Source organism: Ceratotherium simum, chromosome 35 (genome assembly GCF_057802395.1).
Source record: "Ceratotherium simum simum isolate JZ-2026a chromosome 35, ASM5780239v1, whole genome shotgun sequence".
NCBI lineage: Eukaryota > Metazoa > Chordata > Mammalia > Perissodactyla > Rhinocerotidae > Ceratotherium > Ceratotherium simum.
Genome location: NC_141934.1, coordinates 29,283,457 through 29,303,459, shown reverse-complemented (window position 1 = coordinate 29,303,459; position 20,003 = coordinate 29,283,457). Strand labels below are relative to the sequence as shown.

Below are 20,003 nucleotides of genomic sequence, written 5' to 3'. Positions count from 1 at the left end.
TCTATCTCTCCCACTAAGATGTTAGTTCTACGTCCATAGGAAACATGCATGTTTTGCTCTTATTTGCGTTTCGGTGCTGTGCGTAGTGCCTGGAAAACAGGTGGGACTCAGAAAGTATTTGTTGAATGAATAAACAAAGTAACAGGTTTGGTTTACTCACCAAATATTATTCATTATATTTATTTCCTGCTTCAGTGGTTTATATCCAAAGCCTTTTTGCTGAGAGGAGGGCCGGGGCCACTCCCTCCAAATCTCTGACAGCGGTATCTGTATTCATCCCCCTGGCGCGGTTCCCGTCTGGTGTGCAGTCCCTTCTGTCCTTTTTCTGCTGATCCCTTGTCTGTCGCGACCTCGTGCTCAGAGGAAAGACTGGCCTTCGGGGCCCTTCCCACGAACTGAGAGTCAGAAGGAAAACCAGGTGCTGGGAAAAACTTGAGATTGTGTGCAGGAAGCGTTTAGCACTAAGATCACTCTTTAAAAGGCATTGAACATCTGTCTGAGCTGGCAAAGAAAGCCCACAGGCCAGGTGTAATGGAATGAAAAATGCTGCCCCATCTCGCCCCCAGGAGTCACAGAAGGTCCTCAAAGCAAACAGCTGGCCTGGCTGGACAGCTGACAGCACCTGTTGCTGTCTGTTTGAGTCAAGATGCAGTGCTCTGTGGCTTTGGCTTTTCTCCTCCTTGGGCTCCCCTGAGCTGGTAGGTGGCCAACCCAGTTCCTGCTTTAAACTGTTGTGTTTGTCCCTGGAGCTGATGGAGAAGAGAGACCAGGATGGTCTGTGAATAAAGCAGCGTGTTGAATGTCATCAGGGCTGCTGCATACAGTTGTGCAGGTTTTGCACTGCTCAACTCTAGGAGGCCCCATTCACATTATAATCTCTGTGTATCATGCTTCCTGGGGTTGGTCAATGCACGTTTTGTGTGGCTGTATGGCAGTCCTGGGCATGATCCTATTTATATAAAAATACAGATGGCGTGTGAATAAAGAAGTACATAGAGGGATGATGACTAAAATATTGATGGTTTAGGTTCAGCGTGATGAGAGTTCAGGTCATTTTTACTTTCTTCCTTATACCTTTGTGGCTTACTCACTGTTTTTCTATGATGAGCACATTCCATCCACTTAATCAAGACAAAACACAATAGAGCTATTATTATTCAAGGGTATATGTGGAGGGGAGAATGTGGGTATAAGTGCGTTTTGACTCTTGATACCTCGATTACACCCCAGAGGTAACACGACGTTTTCACATCACTCATTGATTCATTCGCTCCTTCGGGATAGATTAAACCTACTGCGTTCCAGCCAGTAGATGTCACAAACTGATCACATCAGGCTGCTTCCAACCCTCAGATGGTCTGTTTGGCCTGGACAGTGTTGTAAAATTTTGGAATTTCACATGAAAGTGAGGATTTCTGGCCTCTCTTCACTATGGTGAAGATTTGGCAGCACCAGGCCTGCATGGTGGGTGGCACGGGGAGGCCTGGCAGCTGCCCTGTGGATGAGGCCTGTGCTCACGGTTTGAGTTGTCAACCCCGTTCAGTGTGTGCTTTCTAATTAATGACTTGAGCTCCACTCTAGGCCCTGGTAGTGGTCAATTAATCAACCGTTTACTGAGGACTGTTCACCTCCCTCTCACACAGCAGAGGGTCTGGCCTACAGAGGCCAGGCCCCCGCTGTTCCTCCACTCTTGGCTCCTCCCACTGGGCGTCCTGGAGACTCCCCTTCCCTAGGTGAGCAAGCTCCTCTCCATGTCTGATCTTCTGCTCCTTTGTCTCCCAAAGGTGGTCGTCCTTTGACAGCAGGGACTTTGTCCCTCTGGCACTTGCAATGCCTCCCTGATAGCAGGACATCAAAATGGTTTGCCTGGAGGTAACTGGGCTTCATTCTATATTTAACTTTACCAAAAAAATGGCAGCCTGAAACCAGATTCCCTCATCCTCGTAAAGACTGAACACAAAGAGGTGGCAGGAACCTTTAAGCATCTTGTTAATATCCATTTACCTGCTTCATGATAACGTGACTTCTGCTCATTGTGTGTCTTCATCCTACACTTGGGAATTAAAGCTTCCGGTGGATTAGAGCAATCCCCTTCGAGTGGGGTGTTCACCCCAAGGGGTGTGCAAAATGTTTCTCTGGGATGAGGAAACAATAGAACTTCTCAACATGGTTATTTGCAATCTCATCATTTTTTATTTATATTTTGTGTATGTTTTATAGCACACATAGTATTATTTCAATAGTCCTAGTATAAATTGATAAATGAATATGCCTATATTAAGGCTGAGTACTATAAAATAATTTACATGTTAAAAAAATATTTGGAACTTGCTAATTTAGGTTATTACCTAACTAGGATCAGCTCTTCTGTAGTGCTCTTGGTCTTTACCTGCGTCTATGGGGACAGTCCCAAAGCCACGGCAGGGACTTAGCAAGTATATTCCAGACACTGAAAGAGAGCCCAGTGCCTCATGGAGCGAAAAGTGGGATGTGATTCACAAAGAACTGCTAATAACATCATAAACAAACACATTAATGTAATTGTTGGCTGGGGCAGTGCCAAGACATAAGGACGGGGCTGAAATTAGTTCTTGAAGTAAATGAAATGTTGTATGCTATGTAATGTGTGGGCTTGGTGGGAACTGGTGCTGTCATAAATTGTTCCTGGTCAATGAGAAATTAGAAGCAATGAGTGATTGCAAAATATGATGTATAGCTACTGCATATGAGAACATATTTTATTCTTTCCCACAGTTAAGGAGAACAAATAAATGAGACATGAGAAATTCAAAAAAGTTTTGCTTTGACCCAAAGAGGTTTTTGTTGGACTTTGAACCAGTGGGGGAATACAGGTTTCCACCAGTTAATCAGGACGATGCCATTAACCAAATCTACAACACTTGTCAGTGTGTTGCATCCTTCTGTTACCCAGAACATGAGAGATTGGATGTGGGAGAGCAAAAACAGCAAATGCGCACGGCAATTCTGAGCTCAGGTTATTAGCTGTTTCAGTTATGTTACTGGATACTGTACTTGGAACACACGTGTGCACGCACACACACATTTATATGTATGTGTACATGTGTGTGCATATATATGTTTCTGTGTGTTTACGTATGTATATATGCATGTGTGTATATATATGTGTGTATTTGTGTGTGTATATACGTGTGTGTGTGTCTATATACATATACATACACCATAGCTATGTTATGTTTTAAAAACACGATATACCCTTACCCCAAGCAGGTTTTATTTACACCAATCCACAGGGCATGTGCATACGATGGGGGGGAGATTATGGCTTTCCCCACTATTGCTATAGCAGATATAGTATTAAGTATAAATTTATGGCAAAGTGTCTTTGGAAATCAAGTGCTATGTTTATCTCTGTGTAATGAAGCTGTCAGTGTAACCTGTATTTATTGAACTACAAATCAGTTATAAAACTTCCATTAATGAATGTAAGTAACTCAGTTGTCATAAACAAAGAAAGTAATTAGCATTTGGTTCAGACCCAGTGGAGCCAAACTGCACGTGTTCTAAGAATTATCCTGATGGCTCTAAAACGCTGCCACTTACAGCTCTGAGATTAGCGTTTCAGAATTATTAACTCAATGCAAACTGTGTTCAGTAAATACTATAGATACGTCTCTAAGGAATAACCACTCAATTTCTTGCATACGTTCATACTTGATATACACACACTATTCAGTGATATCTCTTGAGCAAGGATTTCTTCTCCAATTCAGAACGTCTGAATTATGCTGTAGAAATGTGTCTTCTCTTATGGAAATAGTCTGTGTCTATGAAAGATAACTTCCTAGTATCCTGCACTAAATTTCAGAAAGAATTTTCCCTTTGAAATAATGCTATCAATTGTAGTTTCATGTCGCTGTAATAAAATTATTAGCAACAGATATGGGTGCTTCGTGGGTTAAATAAGCAATCGTCTTCTTTCCTGAGAAGTTAAAAATGATTCATTAGAGAAACATTATCTGAATTCCAAATGACCTACTTATGAATAAAATTTAAGAAAAATATGAGCCCATTCTATATCAGAAAAAGCCTATATACTGATATCTCCAGTATAATAAAAAAGATTGCCAAATCCAGGTTGATGACCTATTTATTTAAAGTAAATTTGGTTCACTAAAATTCCAGTGCACAGTAATTGGGACAGCCCTTAGAATTCATGTTGATATAATCGTAGCTGTCCACAGTGAATTGAACTTTTTTTCACCACCACATCTTGGTTGCCCACAATTTAATTGAGTTCCTGCAAGGCCAGAATCATAGTTTATTCGCCTGTGTGTTTCACCTGAGTATCTAGAAGGTCAGACAGCTTTCTGGCCTATGCATGCGATTCCCAATTTGTAAGTGACCACCTTCAAAACCTTGGCTTGCACAATGGTTATTTGCAACACAAAACATTTTATTTGTTTTCCTATAGAAACACTGCTGTATGATGCTCACCTGCTAAAAAGGCTAGCTTTAGCACTGAGGGCCACACAAGGGAAATGATTCCTCTTCCCTTTGTAGACTAGTCAAATCACTGCGTGTGTAGGGGTCCCCAGGACCACTCCTGGGGGTGATGACTTGCTGAGAAGACTCACAGAACTCAGCATATAGTCCTAATCATGGCTAAGAGTTGTTACTGCAGAAGTGTACAAAGCGAATTCAGCAAAGGGAGAGGCGCAGGGGATGGCGTCTGGAGGAAACCGGCGCAAGCTTGCAAAAGTCCACTCCCGGGGGAGTCACATAGGATGCGCTTAATTCCTTCAGCAATGAGTTGTGAAATGTTGGGTACTTGGGAAGCTCCCCTGAGCCTAGGAGCCCAGGGTTTTTACGGGGGGCTGGTCACCTTGGCACCCTCTGCTGGGTATACGCCCTAATTCCAGGCAGCCAGATAGAAAGCAGGGGTCCAGCATAAACTACATCGTTTGTACAACCACTTAGGCACAGTGAGCCCCTCTTATCAGGGAATGGAGAGAACCCTCGAAATCCCAGTTCCCAGATGCCGCCGGTGGCCAGCCGTGCACGCGGGGCTTTCTAAGGGCGGCCGCCGCAGACCTGCTGTGTGAGCTGCTTCTGCATGATGTCTTTTAAAGCTGTTTCTATGGGAAATGGTGTTCTTATGTTAGGGGCAGAGCCCTCCTTTTCTCTCCAAGCCCCAGTCCTGATTATTGTCCCCTCCCCTCTTGCTCGTCTCCCCAGATCCTAAGAGTGAGGATTTTAGGTGGGGACTCGGGATCCACTGCCTCGCCTCTGTGTTCATACAGGTACAGTAATCACGAATCTGGAACGGGCATGTCAGAGGCTGCCCTCTGGCATTGTCTTCTACCCTGTCACCCGTCAAACCACCCCATTTGGTATTCTTGCTTCAAAACTCTTCATATTTTGCTCAAGGGACCAAGAAGAGAAAACATGACTTTTTCAAGCATATAGGCAGTTCATACATCGAACTGTTTGCAATTATTGCATTGTCCTTTTACTATATACTCTCCATTCCATATACGTTTTTCACTTGAAATTTCTTAGAGAAACATAAGGACGTACAAGGAAACCAGCTCTGCCCTGTGTCCTTTCTCACTTGTCCAGCTTCTCAGTAGGGAACAAAGTCACTGATAGCTTGGAGAAAAGCCTGTGGCCATATCATCTATCCCTTTCCAGGGATGAATGAAGGAAGGAATAAATGAAGGAGGATAGAAATAATAAACAGAGTCTGTGGTGGAGGGCGCACCTGCTCCGGTAAATTTGTCTTTGTCTAAAGTCTCAGTAGATGTTAGATCTCGTGACACGTACTGACCACTGTTGAGTGACAGAGGATGTGAGTGGGATCAAAAGAAGTGGCTTCACCATCAGAAAGTTTAATGTGGAGCCGAGGAAAGCACTGTGCATGGTTCGACCTGCCTTGTGGGTAGAAGCCATTTCATATCCCAGTCACCTGCTCATGAGCTGCGTGGTCCACAGGTTTCTCAGCAGCTCAGTGAAAATTAAATTGGTACTGACCTCATAGGGCATTGGTGAGAATTAAAGGAGATAAAACTATAATGAACTTAGAAGAGTGCTTGGGTTATGGTAAGTAATTCATAAGTGTAGGTACTGATGATGCTGAAGATGACGGTCATGGTGATGGTGAGGATAACGATGATGATTGTGTAGTGGGAAGGGCAAAAACAGAAGCGGGCAGATCTGTTCATGTCTCGGCACCCCTGTTTCCTATGGGCCATCGTTATTCCCTAACCTGTCTGAGCGGCTGCCTCCCCATTTTGAACTTGGAACTTTGCTTGGGAAATTAGGTAATACAGGTGAAGTGCCCATCAATGCCTGGCATAAAGGAGACATTCAATGAATGTGTCCTGTTATTATCAATTTTACTTTTGCAGTTTAAATTCATTTCCTTTTTCTATTTAGTTTTAACTGTCTAGGGGTTTTCAGGTAGTTTTTTTTTTTTTTTTTTAATTAAAGCCATCCACTAACACAATATTATTCTTTCTTTGTGTATCTGACTCTTGCCTACCGTCAATGTACTGTTGTTACTAGCTCTTCTGTTAAAGGTGGGAATAACTGGGGGAAAATTAGGACAGATGGATTTCAGAAGCCAATTGCAAAAATGTGACCTATTAAACATGAGCTTCCACCTGCCAGGCAACAATGTGCAATTAAGTTCATGGTGTTCCCAGAACCAGCAGGAACCCAGGATTCCCCAGCGTGGTCTCAGCTATGCACTCGTTGTCTCCCACAGGGCCAAGGTGAAGAAAGGCGTGAACATCGTTGGGGTGAGAGCCAGCAGCCCTTCCATTTGGGATGTCAGGGAGAGCACAGATTATACTGGGAAGTATGCACCAGCTGTCATCCTTTGTCAGAAGAAATCTACTGGCTCGGAAAACAGGTGAGTCCCACTAGCCTTCAGTATATTCACATTAGCTGCGACAGTGGCTTCATTTTCCCCAGATGTGCTAACAACTGTTTTCACTGCAGTTTGCATTTGGCATGCCTCGTCTGTATTATTAGTGCTTCAAGGTAAGATGGGTAGAATCCTTCATTTGGGAAAGGTGAGCTATTATTCACAGTGGACCTACTTAGAATCCCAGCACAGCTCGGAGTCACCTGCAAGGACCACTCCATGCAGATGGAATTTATCTAAAAGATGATGTTACACTTCCGCATGGCCTCTTTCTAATTCATATTATTAGGTGAACCGAAAGTCTGGGCATCTCTGATAAAATGGCTCATTTTGCAAGTGTTAAAAACCAGAGTGCGTGCATCTCTTGGCACACAGGGGTGCATTCCGCATTTACTGTGTGGATTTAAATATAACGTGTCAATTGTATTCGTGTGCAGCCGTTTTCTGATGGTACAGTGAACTGTCTTCTGTGGAGTTACAGGGCATCGTGAACGACTCTGGAGACATATTAAAATCTGACTCAGTCTCTGATACCCACCAATTTAGACCCAGTCCATTCACAGCTGGGCAGAGAGAGTTGGAAACTCAATGGTTCTTATTTTATTCTTGTTTCCCGAAACTTCACTTGTGACTCGGGAGAATTCCTAGTCTGGTCACATACTTTTGCCACTTTTAGGTTGGTTACTTTTTGCTCAGTATGGTACTGAAAATTGAAACAATAGCAAATGGACAAATCCCAGGTATGTAACACATTATTTCTGGGGTCAGGTTTTAAAACTTTTTAGCTCAATGTTTAGAAAATCTGTTTATTTTCCGCTATTTATTCTAATACGGAGGTCGTGAGTCGCAGCTGATGGCTATTGCAGTTTTTTGAGTTCATTTCCAAGGAGCGATTGGCACCAGTTTGGGGATGGTTTGATTTGGAATTTCTTCTGTGCTTGTCGGCTCGACATTGGTGCTCCGGGGTTTGCGTTATCAATTCTCAAGCTCTGATTTGTGTCTTTCCTTGTGACTGGTGACTCAAGATTTTTTTTCCTTAAGATTTGCTTGTAGAGCAAATGAGAGGAAAAAGAAGAAACTTGTATTTGAATTCTTCCCTAAATGTTTATATAGTAATAGTCTGCACACTACAGATAGGCACACGTCCAAATACGTCTGTCATGATTTGGCAATAAGGTGCCTCCTCCGTGGAAGATTTGTTTTGTGTTGTGAAGTCAGCAAAAATTAGGAAGGATGGATGGATGCGTGGATAGATAGGCAGATATTTTATTCCTTACAGAAGAGGAGGAGGAATTTGGGGGAAAGGATCTCAGCCTATGCAGGTTTGGTTGGTCTTGTTCTCTTTCTTGCTGTCTACTCCATGGATTATTCTTAGTAGTGGTGGCTGTAGTGTCTTCTATGAAATGCAAAGGGATTTGAACCTTTTTGTTTTTTCCTTTTGAAATTCTGGCTAAGAGTTAGTTCAGTTCATCTTGGGCACCAGGGAGAAGTAAGGAAAATTTCCAAGGGGAGCTCCTCCCCATTGAGGTGTAAGCTGCCTTTTTATGGATCAAATCATGCAGGCCCTTCCAAGGAGTTTTAACAGTTTTTTAAATGGAACAGAAACTCAGCATCTCCAGAGCATGTCACAATGTACAAATGTGTGACTTGCCCTTTTTTTCTTTCTTTTGTATCAGTATCTTCTTTAAGAAACAAGTGCCCTGAATGGAATATCAAACTATCCCTTCAAAAGTCCCTGTATCGTCATGCATTCCCTGTGGAGAATATTCCTTATGCCTTTGTAGATTCTGATGTCTGTGTCTGTTCCCTACAATGGGTCCAGATGATGGAAAAGAGCATACACGCGCATCCACTTGTGTGTGTCTGTAGTATGTTGTATATGTATATCTATACAGAGTATATTATCTATGTTTGTGTGTATATAGTATATTATATAAGTATATATTATTATGTGTCTGTGTACGTAATATGCTATATATTATATAGGAGATATAGTGTATGTATAGAGAACATATGTGATATATGTGTTTCAGTATGTGCATGCATAAGCATGTACATTTTTATGTGTCTTAGATATACACATATGTGTTGATGCAGAGGTTTATTTCATTTGTGTGCAATCCCCAGTGCTTACACTAAAGCTAAGGAGGCTTTGCTCAGTGAGGAAGCTGCAAGATGGGAGCTTTTGTGTCTGTCTTGTTCGCAGCTGTGTTTCCAGCTCCTGCAGGAGCGTCTGGTACACACACGGCTCTCCGTAAATATTGGTTTAATGAAGTTCTGGAATTCGATTGTATCTCTGTGACTATATATGTTATGATGCAAATCTATAAAGACACATATTGAATGGTCTCCAGTACACCTGCTCAAGTAGGTAAGATGCATAGCAGCATATATATTGAAGCCCCATTTGGGGAAAACTGGAGATGGGTGCTTTTCTGAGCAGAAAGACTGCCAACTGGGATTTCTCCTGGGGGGAGCTGAGAAGGTTGGGGGAGAAGGCTGGATGTAAATTAATTTTTACCGTGAACTATTTGGACTGTGATTTTTTTTAACTGTGTGCATGCATTACCATTTAATAAAATGTATGCCATTAAAACAGACATTTTTTGAATGTGATATAGTCTCAGTAATATGTTCAACTTTTATCCTCACTTCAAAATCTTTCATTTTACATCTGTCTTTATGGCATTAAATAAAGAAAAATCATGTCCTCCTATTTGGGATAGCGAGTGAACTGGGAGGAGATCTATTTCTCTTTCTCTTAAGGATAATTGGAAAACGGATTATGGAGTGGATGTTTTCATGTTAGTAAGTTTTGCTTCAGAAGCTGTTTTGCTTTATAAATTCTTCCTACTCTGTTTGAATGTTTTTCAGTTATTCTTAAAAGTCAGATCATCGGAATGCAAAAGAGGCAGTCTTAATTAGCTTGAGAGTCATGGATTCTGTGTTGCTAATAATTCACCATGGATCACGATGTTGCGTTAATGAAGTTAAGCCGCTGTGACAGGTGTAATTTTATGGATTAAGGAGGCACTTCTCAACAGGAATGTCTGAAGATCTCTTATCTAAGTTGAAATAAATCCCTCCTTTTTTGAAGAAATTAGGTTGCTGAAAACCTTATCATCCCAGTATTAACATATGAATGTTATCACAGCTCTCAGATCTGTTTTGACTGATCATTGCCAGGAAATATTATGGAACAGAAGCATAATAACTAGTTTTGCTCTGTCCATCAAATTCCATTTTGTGTTTTCAGAATCTTGCTCACTATAGCACTAAGAAAACTTAGATAAGTGTGTAACAAAAACCATATATTTTTTATTTCTTTGCTCTTCTCTGCATTCACGAGTGTTTTCCAACGTTTACCACAGTTGCTATTTAAATGGTTTTTGGTAGTATGTAGAAATGGGACTAAATAAACTTGAATTATGGAAACTTACATGCTTTTCAATTCTCCAGCAAGACTTCTGATTGAAGAGAAGTTCATCGCTTTAGGGTCTAATATGTCTTTAAAGCCTCTGTCCCTTGCTAATAGATCATAGACAGGCAAGAGTCCATAGCTAGAATTTAATCCCTTTTCATTATTATTGTCTGTTTATTTCATATAATACTGAAATGGTAATATGTTTCATTTTAAAACAAATATAGTTTAAGTAATGACATAAGGTGTCATAAGTAAAAAGTGATATTTCAAATATAGGTATATATGATTAAAATTCTGAATATATGTTCAAAGTTAGAAAATGCTGGCATCATAAATACATCTCATACTATATTTGTTAGAATTAGGTTTGATTTTTTAATTTTTTAATGCACATAAGAGTGACTTAAGCAAGATAGAAGCTTATTTCTGTCTCACATAAAAGAAGCCCTGATGTAGGCAGGCAAGGGCTGGTATGGCAACTCCCCAGTACCATCAGGGTCCTAGCCACCTGTCTGTCTTCAACACCATGCTAATGGATGGCTTTTGTCCTCATAGATTAAGATGGATGCTGGAGTGCCAGTCATCACATCTGCATCGTAGGCCAAAAAAAGTGACAGGAAAGGGTTTTCTCAGCTGGATCAACTCCCTCTAAGCAGCTTTCCTGGAAACTCATGCCAACCCCCAATTCTCTCTTGCCTGTCATTGGTCAGGACTTAATCAGGTGACCATGCCAGATGTCAACGGGAAATGGGAAATATCATTTATTAAAGGCAGCAGTGTGCCCAGGTCAGAATCAGTTTTCTGCTCCATAGACAGAAGAGCAGAGTGGATGGGCTGGGCAACCTCTATGTCAGCAATTCATAAAGAATAAATGTTGTGGGATTTCCAATAGGATGATGGAAAGAGTATAGTACCTGACTATATCCTTGAGTCTACCAGGTTCCCATGGAAATTTCCAGTGAACTATAACAGGAATGGGAAGACCCACATTAGCAATAACTGGAAAAGTTATCATGCATATGTTAGAAAGTCAGAGAAGTGTTTGTTAAAGTGCAGACAGGACTGGGTTGAAGGAAAACGCAAAGATCGCGAATCTCAAATATGCATAAAAAAGAAAAGGACCGGGGATGTGACTGTAGAAGACCCAGGCATAAAAAATCAGGACTATCTCCTAATATAGACAGTAAGTTGTGGCATGGGTGCGCATGAGCATGTCAAAGCCAGTGAGATTCCCTCTCTGGACAGGTGACCATTATAGGCAGAGTCACTGGGTGAGGAGTGTACCTCTGGGAGCAGGCTAGCCCAACAGGCAGAAAACACACAGACATATGACAATATCACCATAAGAAAGAATTTGGGGAAAACCATTAAAAATCAGAGACAGAGACAAAATTTTCTGTATGAAATAGAGATGATTTTAAACACTGACCTATGTTCTCAGATTCAAAATAAGCATTGGATCATAAAAGATAGATCAAGTCAGCAGGAGAAGAAGCCGTCTGAGATAAGAAAGATGATCGGAAGGTGAAAAACCCAGATCCTCTGCTGTGGAAGTAAAATCAGTACAGCTGAGTAAGAATTTTAGGAGAGAGAGAAACTTCAGAAGCGAGAATAAGAAAGAAGTAAAAATAAGAAAGAGAAATCACTGAAAGCCAGCAAACAGAGTATAAAAAAGAAGAATGACCACAGGAACAGGTGGAGATGGCTGTTACCGTGAGTCCAGAACTGCTGGCTACTACCCCAGAGGACGGAGAGAAAACGTCCACAGAAAAACCATGCACACAAGTGTTCCAGCAGCATTAGTCATAACAGCCACAGGGTGAATGGACAGACAAGTGCGTCTATCCCTGCAGTGGAATATTATTCAGCAATTAAAAGGAGAGAAGTGCTGATACGTGCTACAACATGGATGAGCCTTGAAAACATTTACCATGTAAACTAAACCAGACATAAAAGACCACAGGTTGTATGATTCCATTTATACAATATGTCCAGAATAGGCAAGTTCTTAGATACAGAAAGTAGATTAGGGGTTGCCTGGGGAGGGGAGAATGGAGAGTGACTGTTAATGGATATGGGATTTCTTTTGGAAGTAATGAAAACATTCTAAAATTAGATAGTGGTGATGGTTGTTTCAACTCTGTGAATAAACCAAAAAACACTGAATTGTAAATGTTAAGATGGTGACTTTTATGGCATCCAAATTATATCTTAATAAATCTGTTATAAAAATCAGTAGATGACAGAAGAGCTTACAAGATCATACCAATTTTTTTTCTACATAGTTATGAGGCAGGAAAAATTGAGAAGATATCAATCAGGAAATTGACAGAGCTCGTCCCCAGACGGCGATATTACTTGTGATTCGTATTTTCCCCCCATTTGCCCAGTATATATTTCTGAAAATTCGCATAGTGAACGTGGATTGGTTTTGAATTAGGAAAAGATAAGATATGGAAAAGAAGAAAAAAGTAAAGTTGTAATGCACTGCGACTGTGGAATTCGTGGTTTCGTAGAGTCCTGGGTGTTTGCCCTTTTAAGTGCTGACTGGAATACTGACTATTTTCAGATGCTTTGTCTGTCTGCTGGGTTGCCCAAATTTGAAGCCAAAAAGACCTGGCCTCTCGTTGTTTCAGGAAAAAATTGCTTGTAACAGAGATATTATAGATTGTTTAAAAATGCTCAGTCTTGCTTTAGAAAGCGAAGTCTTAGTGATTGCACTTTACTGCTGCTTGACTGTGTCAACATGACACACCAACTGATGGAAAACGAAGATCTTGAAGTTTTTGTTTTTGTTTTTAACTAACGTAATAATACGATTAGAGTTATTTTCCAGGTCTGTCTTGGGTGAGACGATTCAGCTCTTCTGACATTCAGAACCTGAGTTTATCGACAACAACAAAACCCGAGACAACAGTATAACCTTATAAAATGATATATCTTTCCCATAGCAAGTTTGATTTTTTGATGCCTTAAATGCTTTCAATAGCCTCATCATTGACTCTTGTGAATTATAATAGTCATACATACTACCCTCTGAATGATAATTCCTTCACGAAGAGTAGAAAGAACGTGAGTGTAAGATTCAGGAAATCTAATCTTTATTTCTCATTTTTATGCTGGCCATCCCGCATTTCACCGGAGAGGTAGTAAGAAGTAAAAAATCGTCTTATATTGGCATAATAAAGTCAGCCTTCACTAGGCTATTGTGAGAATCAAATATAATCCTACGTGTGAACAGACACTCTTCGAAATAAAGACCACCATTCAAAGAAAACCATCTATTAATTGTATTTAGATTGTTAAAATGACTACAGTGTGTGTGCAGCATGCATACCTGAGTGCTCCTAGATCAGGAAAGATTATATTTTATTTCCAGAGTCTAAATGAAAATTTCCCAAAGTACGAGATGAATTACATTACTCATTTGTGGAGGCTGTATCAAGTATGAACAGAGTTTCCTCTTGTGACTATGAACAGAGTCCCCTTCTGACTCTGTCAGAAGTGTTTCCATTCAAGTTTGTTTTAATAACTTCTGCATTATGGATACAACAGACCGAGGTATTGTTTCCAATACTACTAGACATCATTTCTCCTAATTATGTTGGCCAAAAAAAATACATGCGAATAATTTTTCTGAGGATGAGGAAGAACAGAGAACCCTTATACCCTGCTGGAGGAATTGTAAAATGGTTTGTCCACCTTGGTGAGATATGTGTCAGTATCCGGCTAATGAAATTTAAAATGTCTATGCATATGATCCTGAAATTCCAGTTCTGGATACATTTGCTCTAGATAAAAACTAAGCCATGGACATGGAGAGATGTGTACAAGAGAGTTCATTGTGTATTTTTTAAAATAGCTCAAAGTTAAAAATAACCTAAATGTTCATCAAGAGGTGAATTGATTTAAAAAAATGAGGCATTCATATAATAGAATCTTTGCAGCAATTACGAGGGATGGCCTAGATCTGGTCATTGACAGATATCAACACTAGATTGATTGAAAATGTAATGTTGAGAGGGGTAGGAAACTTGAATAACAACATGTATGATATGTTACCACTCAAATGATTTTAAAAAGAGACCTACAGAAATGTGTTGTTTTTTAGAAAAATGCTCAGTTAATCCAGATATAGATGGGATGTGAAATAGCTGCTCCTTAAAGGACCAACATTTGAAGCACAACCTTAGAGGAGGGTGTGCAAGGATGCTTTGCAGGCATCTTGAAGGAGGGAATTTTAGATAGCACAGAGTTTTGTCCCAGGAAATGTCAGTTTATTTGTATTGCTTCCATTTGAACCATATAGACCAAGAAAGGAGGCAGCAGTAATACAAGCGCACAGCATTCCAGTTAAGGGGAATTATGAGCCCAATTCTCTACGAAATTATACCTCGGGCTGCCTCATTTACCATTTCCTGACACTCACCCCATCCCATTATGTGGTAGCACCGGAAAGTGTGAGGTTTGCCTTAATTTACCCTTGTGTTGCTTTCCTTTTATTACATCCATATATTTGGTATTTAATATCTCCCATTTCCAAGCAGAGTACCAAATTTAGAATTAAATTATTTAACACTCGCTTTCTGTGGGTAATGGCAGTGAGTTACTGCCACACATCCTGACTTGTGGAAACCGTTTTTGCTTTTGATAGGGTCTCCAGAGAGCTAACCCCCGCCGCTCCTTCTGCTGTAGCTACAAAAGTCACAAACGCGGCATAAATAATAACCTAATAGTAACAATCATTATATTATGCCACTTGCTGGTGTTCATCACAATGCTTCATAAACACACTCCGGTGTTGTAGATCACGGCTAATGTTTGGTTTCTGTGGGTTTGTGATTTTGCAGAGCCCGACCAAGCCACTACATATTGCTTCAAGGAAAGATAAAACTCTTTATTCATTGGAATTACCAAAAATGTCTGCAGTAGCAGAAGTATCTGATGTGACACATAACGTCCCATCTAGAAAACTATGGGTTGCTATTTGTCTTCACGCAAATTTCTAAACTGGAAACTTCAATGAATATGTGTGTGCACACGTGCGCGCATGCATGTGTGTGTACACCCATATATGCATTGTCTATAGTGTCCTTCTCTGCGAACATGGAAAACATCATCAGTAAAAGACCTATGGGGAAAAACATGTCTATGTCTATATCTGTATCTGTATATCTTTTAATTCTGTGTCTATATTTATATTTATGTATGTACGCATAACATATATGCATGATGCAGAATATAAAAGTATTTTTCTGTTTGCTAAGGGTCATGAGCATTTGTAGTCACATTTGTTTTGATAAGTGTCCATTGTAAAGAAGGTGCATAGATTTCTGCATGCCTCCTAAACAGCCTTAGATGTTTTTGATGGTAAGGGAGAAGTTCTTCAGGAAAGTCAGTCTTTTTGATCATTCAGCTGCACGGGCCTCTGTGGTCTTCTGATCTATGCCTTCATTCTCCATGACAAATCTTTACTACGAGCATCCTACCAAATACCCTAAAATCTCTGGATTTCCCTGGTGTGCTTAGCTTGATGGAACAAATGATGCATTAGGATTATCTGTTTCTTGAAGGCCTGGGGAGCAGTTTAGAAGGATAATAGTATTTCATGGAACATTAAAAAAAGAAACAAAAGAAAAATTATAGGATCCATCCAAAGAAGCTTTATTTACAGTCTGACTGTGAAAAGTATCATCTTGTTTCTTATGTTCTAAAAATTTTATTCTGATTATTGTTCTCTTGGACAGGATGTCTTATTTTATGTTTAAATGTGCACATTTTGGATTTTCTATCGTTTCTAAAAGTGCCTTTCTCTGACAGTCCTCAACTACCATGCTGTGTGCCAATGAGTTCAAGAAGTTTCCGTGGCGACTTCTTAGTCTTTCAACCCTGGTGATTAATTTTGTCACCAGTTAGCCTGGTGTGCCTTCTCTTCTTAGGAATGCTGTTTGAACTTAGACATAGTTGGAGAAATTAGCGATAAAGGCGTGGGACTTTATATTCCTACTTAGAGCTCTTTGTTTTAATTTTTTTACAGCTTTTGAGTTATAAATTATATACCATAAAATTCACTCATTTTAAGTTTGCAGTTAAATGAGTTTTAGAAACTTATTTTGTTATGCACCCATCACCACAATCTAGTTTTAGAACACTTCCATCACTAGAAAAAGTCCCTTTTTACCCATTTGCAGTGAATCCCCACTTCTTCCCCAATTCCAGGAAACCACTTGTCTCTTTTATGAATCCGTAATTTTGCCTTTTCCATAATAGTTCAAGCTGGAAATAACCCAAATGTCTATCAACTGGTGAGTGGATAAAAAAACGGTGCTACAGCTAAGCAATGGAATATTATGCAGCAATGGAAAAGAACTACCTTCTGATACATCAAAAAACGTAGATAAACCTCAGAAGTATTATGTTGAGTGGAAGAAACCAGATACATGAGATGATACATTTATGAGTCCGTTTATATACAATTTGTGGATCTCTTTTCGAATTACTTGATTTTCAACTTCTCACTGGGATCCACTAAGTTATCAGGCACCAGGTTATTTTAATTCTTTATGAATTACTCTTTTATTTTCCTTTTATTTTTTATATAAACATGCTCTTTTATAAGTTTTTAAAACTTCTCAAAGGAACCTGTAATTTCAATGTAAATGCTCTGTGATCAGCAGTAGAAGATATGATCCATTGACCAGCCATTCTAATTACAGGCAGCATTTAAAGCTTTTTCATCTCACTATTTTGAAGAGGTTTATTTCTTTAAACGGAAGATTCCAATCAATAAATTCAGGGGGCTCTACATCCTTCATCTCTGTCTTAAAGGTGGATCCAGTTTTTATACCATAGAAATAAGATGCTAAGGATAGCCTCACCTCGCGTTACAAGATCAGCCGCCTCTTTACTATAATCTGAACTCTACAATATTCTAGAGAAAAATGGGTGTTTCAATTGTGGACAGGATACCAGTATAGGGTGTAACTGTGTCAGGATCAGTTTCAAAATGTGCAGAAATCAGCTGGCCTGTCTAAACACAAGAAAGTATTCTTTTAATTCAGTCGACATCAGTTTTAGTCGTTGGTATTGTCCTTGGGTAACTCCTGAAGCCTGAGATACTTGCTGATTGTGGTTTTAATTACCCTTTCCTGGAGGCAAATGGAACATGGATGAGAACAGCATTTTGTTTGGTTTGTAGGTGTTTAGTCTAACAGATCCTCATGGAGAAAACCTGTATGAAGCCGTTGAAAAGAAATGAGACAACATGGGTTTCTGAAGAGGCTGCGTGAAGAAATGGAGATGTTTCTCAACATATACAGCTTAATGGTTGTGTGCATAGATTATAGTTTTACATGAAATCACTAAAAAGAGGGATTTGATGGGGAAAAAATGCTTGAAGTTGGTCCAAGTTTCCCAAAGCTCTGACAATAGCATACTATTGTCACCATATCTGCGTGTAACCTGCAGGATTGCTCACTCACTCCTTGAACTGCTTTAACTCTTGAATGTAAGTAAATGCATTTGAAAGGGAGTTTATCTTGCCTCAAATGGAAAACTAGGATCACTTGGATTCAGAAGTTAACTGTAAAATTCAAACAATGAAGAAAGTCAATATTATTGAATTCCAGGTAGAGATACTGCCTGCCGCAGGCTCTGAAGCCGGCTTCTGCCGTGTTACAGCAGACGGTTAGCAAGTCTTTCAGGAGGATGAAAGACAACTGTGTACCAGACTGAGCCCTTCTCCTTAAGGGAATGGAAAGGACTGAGAGAAAGATGGAAAGGCATTAAGTGTTTCACTGTGTATTATTTAATGTTTGGTCTGGTTAAGCTCTCAAAATCATGTTCGGCGTCGCCTCACCTGTCTCGTGCAGCTCTGGCGGTGCATATGGCCCACACAGTCCTGGAGCCCTTTGCAGCGGGTGGTACAGGGAACGTGTGGATCCCGATCTCTCCATTGCTGTCCTTCCCAGCAGGTGCCGGGGACTGCGTTAGCAGCTCTTGACGCCTGTGAATCTTCTCAGAATAATGTTTTTAATTTCATAAAATAAAATTCATAGGAATGTGATTATATTGAAATGCACTTTTCAAAATATTTTTAATTGTGCTGATGTGCTTCCTTAATAAAGCCCTGAAAACGAAGTCCAGCAGCACGTCTAATAACCAGTGTGATTTCAATTAAGTCTTAAGGGCAGAATCTGTTTTGAAATATCTGTTACAAATGCAATATGACATGAAGATCATTGCGACTTCTGTTCATGAAAAGTCCCCGTCACCCCTCCTCTGTTGCTGCCTATGTTCATTACTGAAGGATGTGCGAAATTTCAGTTCAAGGCTAAAAATAAGATAAAAATATAAAGTTGCATTTTCCCCACCTGAGTTCATAGACCCATGAATTCTGTCTCCACGGGTACCAAATCAACGACCCCTTCCTTAAAAGAAGTTCAGGTTTCTTAAATAGGATGCGACACAATTAAAGGACAAAGTATTTTCAACATATAAAAGCCTAAACCTCTCTATGCTGCAATAGAGGAAAGTCTATTATATTATGACTGCAGATGAGTGCAACTGTGAACAAGAGAGCCTTCATTTAACTTCCCATATCGAAAAGCGGTATGTCTATATGTGCCAAGATTTCTTAAGGACCCTTTGGTCCTATATTCTAGGAACTTATCCTAAATAATCGGAAATATTATGCTAAGCATGGTCTTCACATTTTAATTAATAATAAAAAACTTGGAGTCTGCTAAGTAGGTAAGAATAGAGGGATGAACTTTAGCATATTCACACAGCAAAATGTAACAGGGCCAATAAAATGGTGTGTTCAAAGATTTATTGGCATGAGAAAATGCTCTCAATTTACTGGTATATATGCACACACATACACAGACGCACAACATAGTCAAAAGGCTAAAGATGAAATATGACAAAATTTTAATAAGAATGAGAATATGGGTGATATCTGTTTTCTCCTGAATTCAAACCATAAACTTTCTTGGAAACCTACCATGTTCTAGGTACCGTACTGTACCTGAGTTCAATGTTAAAACAGAAAAATGGAATGTCTATTCTCATGGATCTTAGAGTCTGTCTTTCATTTGTTAACATTTACCAACCTTTACAATAAGCATATATTAGTTTTATTAATTCCAAAAAAATATCCAGGAGTTTTAATTCTTTTATTGCTATTACAAACTTGCTGTAGAGCAATGTACACATTTCCTTCGAGCGTGAAACCAGGGTTGATGCGAAGGGAGCTGTCAAGGTATTCATGAAATTGTTTACTCTCCCTGGAAAAAGAACTCTCTTGGAAAAATGACTGCCTTCTGATTATCTTAGCAATTATGTACATTGAACATTTTTTGTGTGTTTACATTTAAGAAAATGATGCTAAATTGGATTGGAGCAACAAAAATATCTGAAATGCCTATGAAATATAATGTGCATTGACTTTCTTTAGTAAGATGAATTAGAATGGATTTATTCTGTTATGTAATAATCTTAGGATATGTATTAAAATCATATAAAAATAAAGGAAATTAACAAGTTCTGATTCAGTTGATAGTATCATAAGTTGGATTTTCTTTTTAAGGCGTAAATATCATCAGAAAAATCAAAGCATGATTTCCCCCTATTCCTTATTCAACCATGCTTGCCACAGAGAATACTGCC

General features: G+C 39.6%; 1 protein-coding gene across 1 annotated transcript in view; it reads left to right on the top strand.

Annotated features, from left to right (window-relative positions):
• The window catches only part of TMEM132D (transmembrane protein 132D), a 609,030-nt gene that overhangs the window by 267,809 nt on the left and 321,218 nt on the right, over positions 1 to 20,003 (top strand). Inside the window, exon 3 of the mRNA XM_087423464.1 lies at positions 6,749 to 6,895. Within this exon, the coding sequence (XP_087279590.1) occupies positions 6,749 to 6,895 (147 nt within the window). The remainder of the gene's footprint in view (positions 1 to 6,748; positions 6,896 to 20,003) is intronic.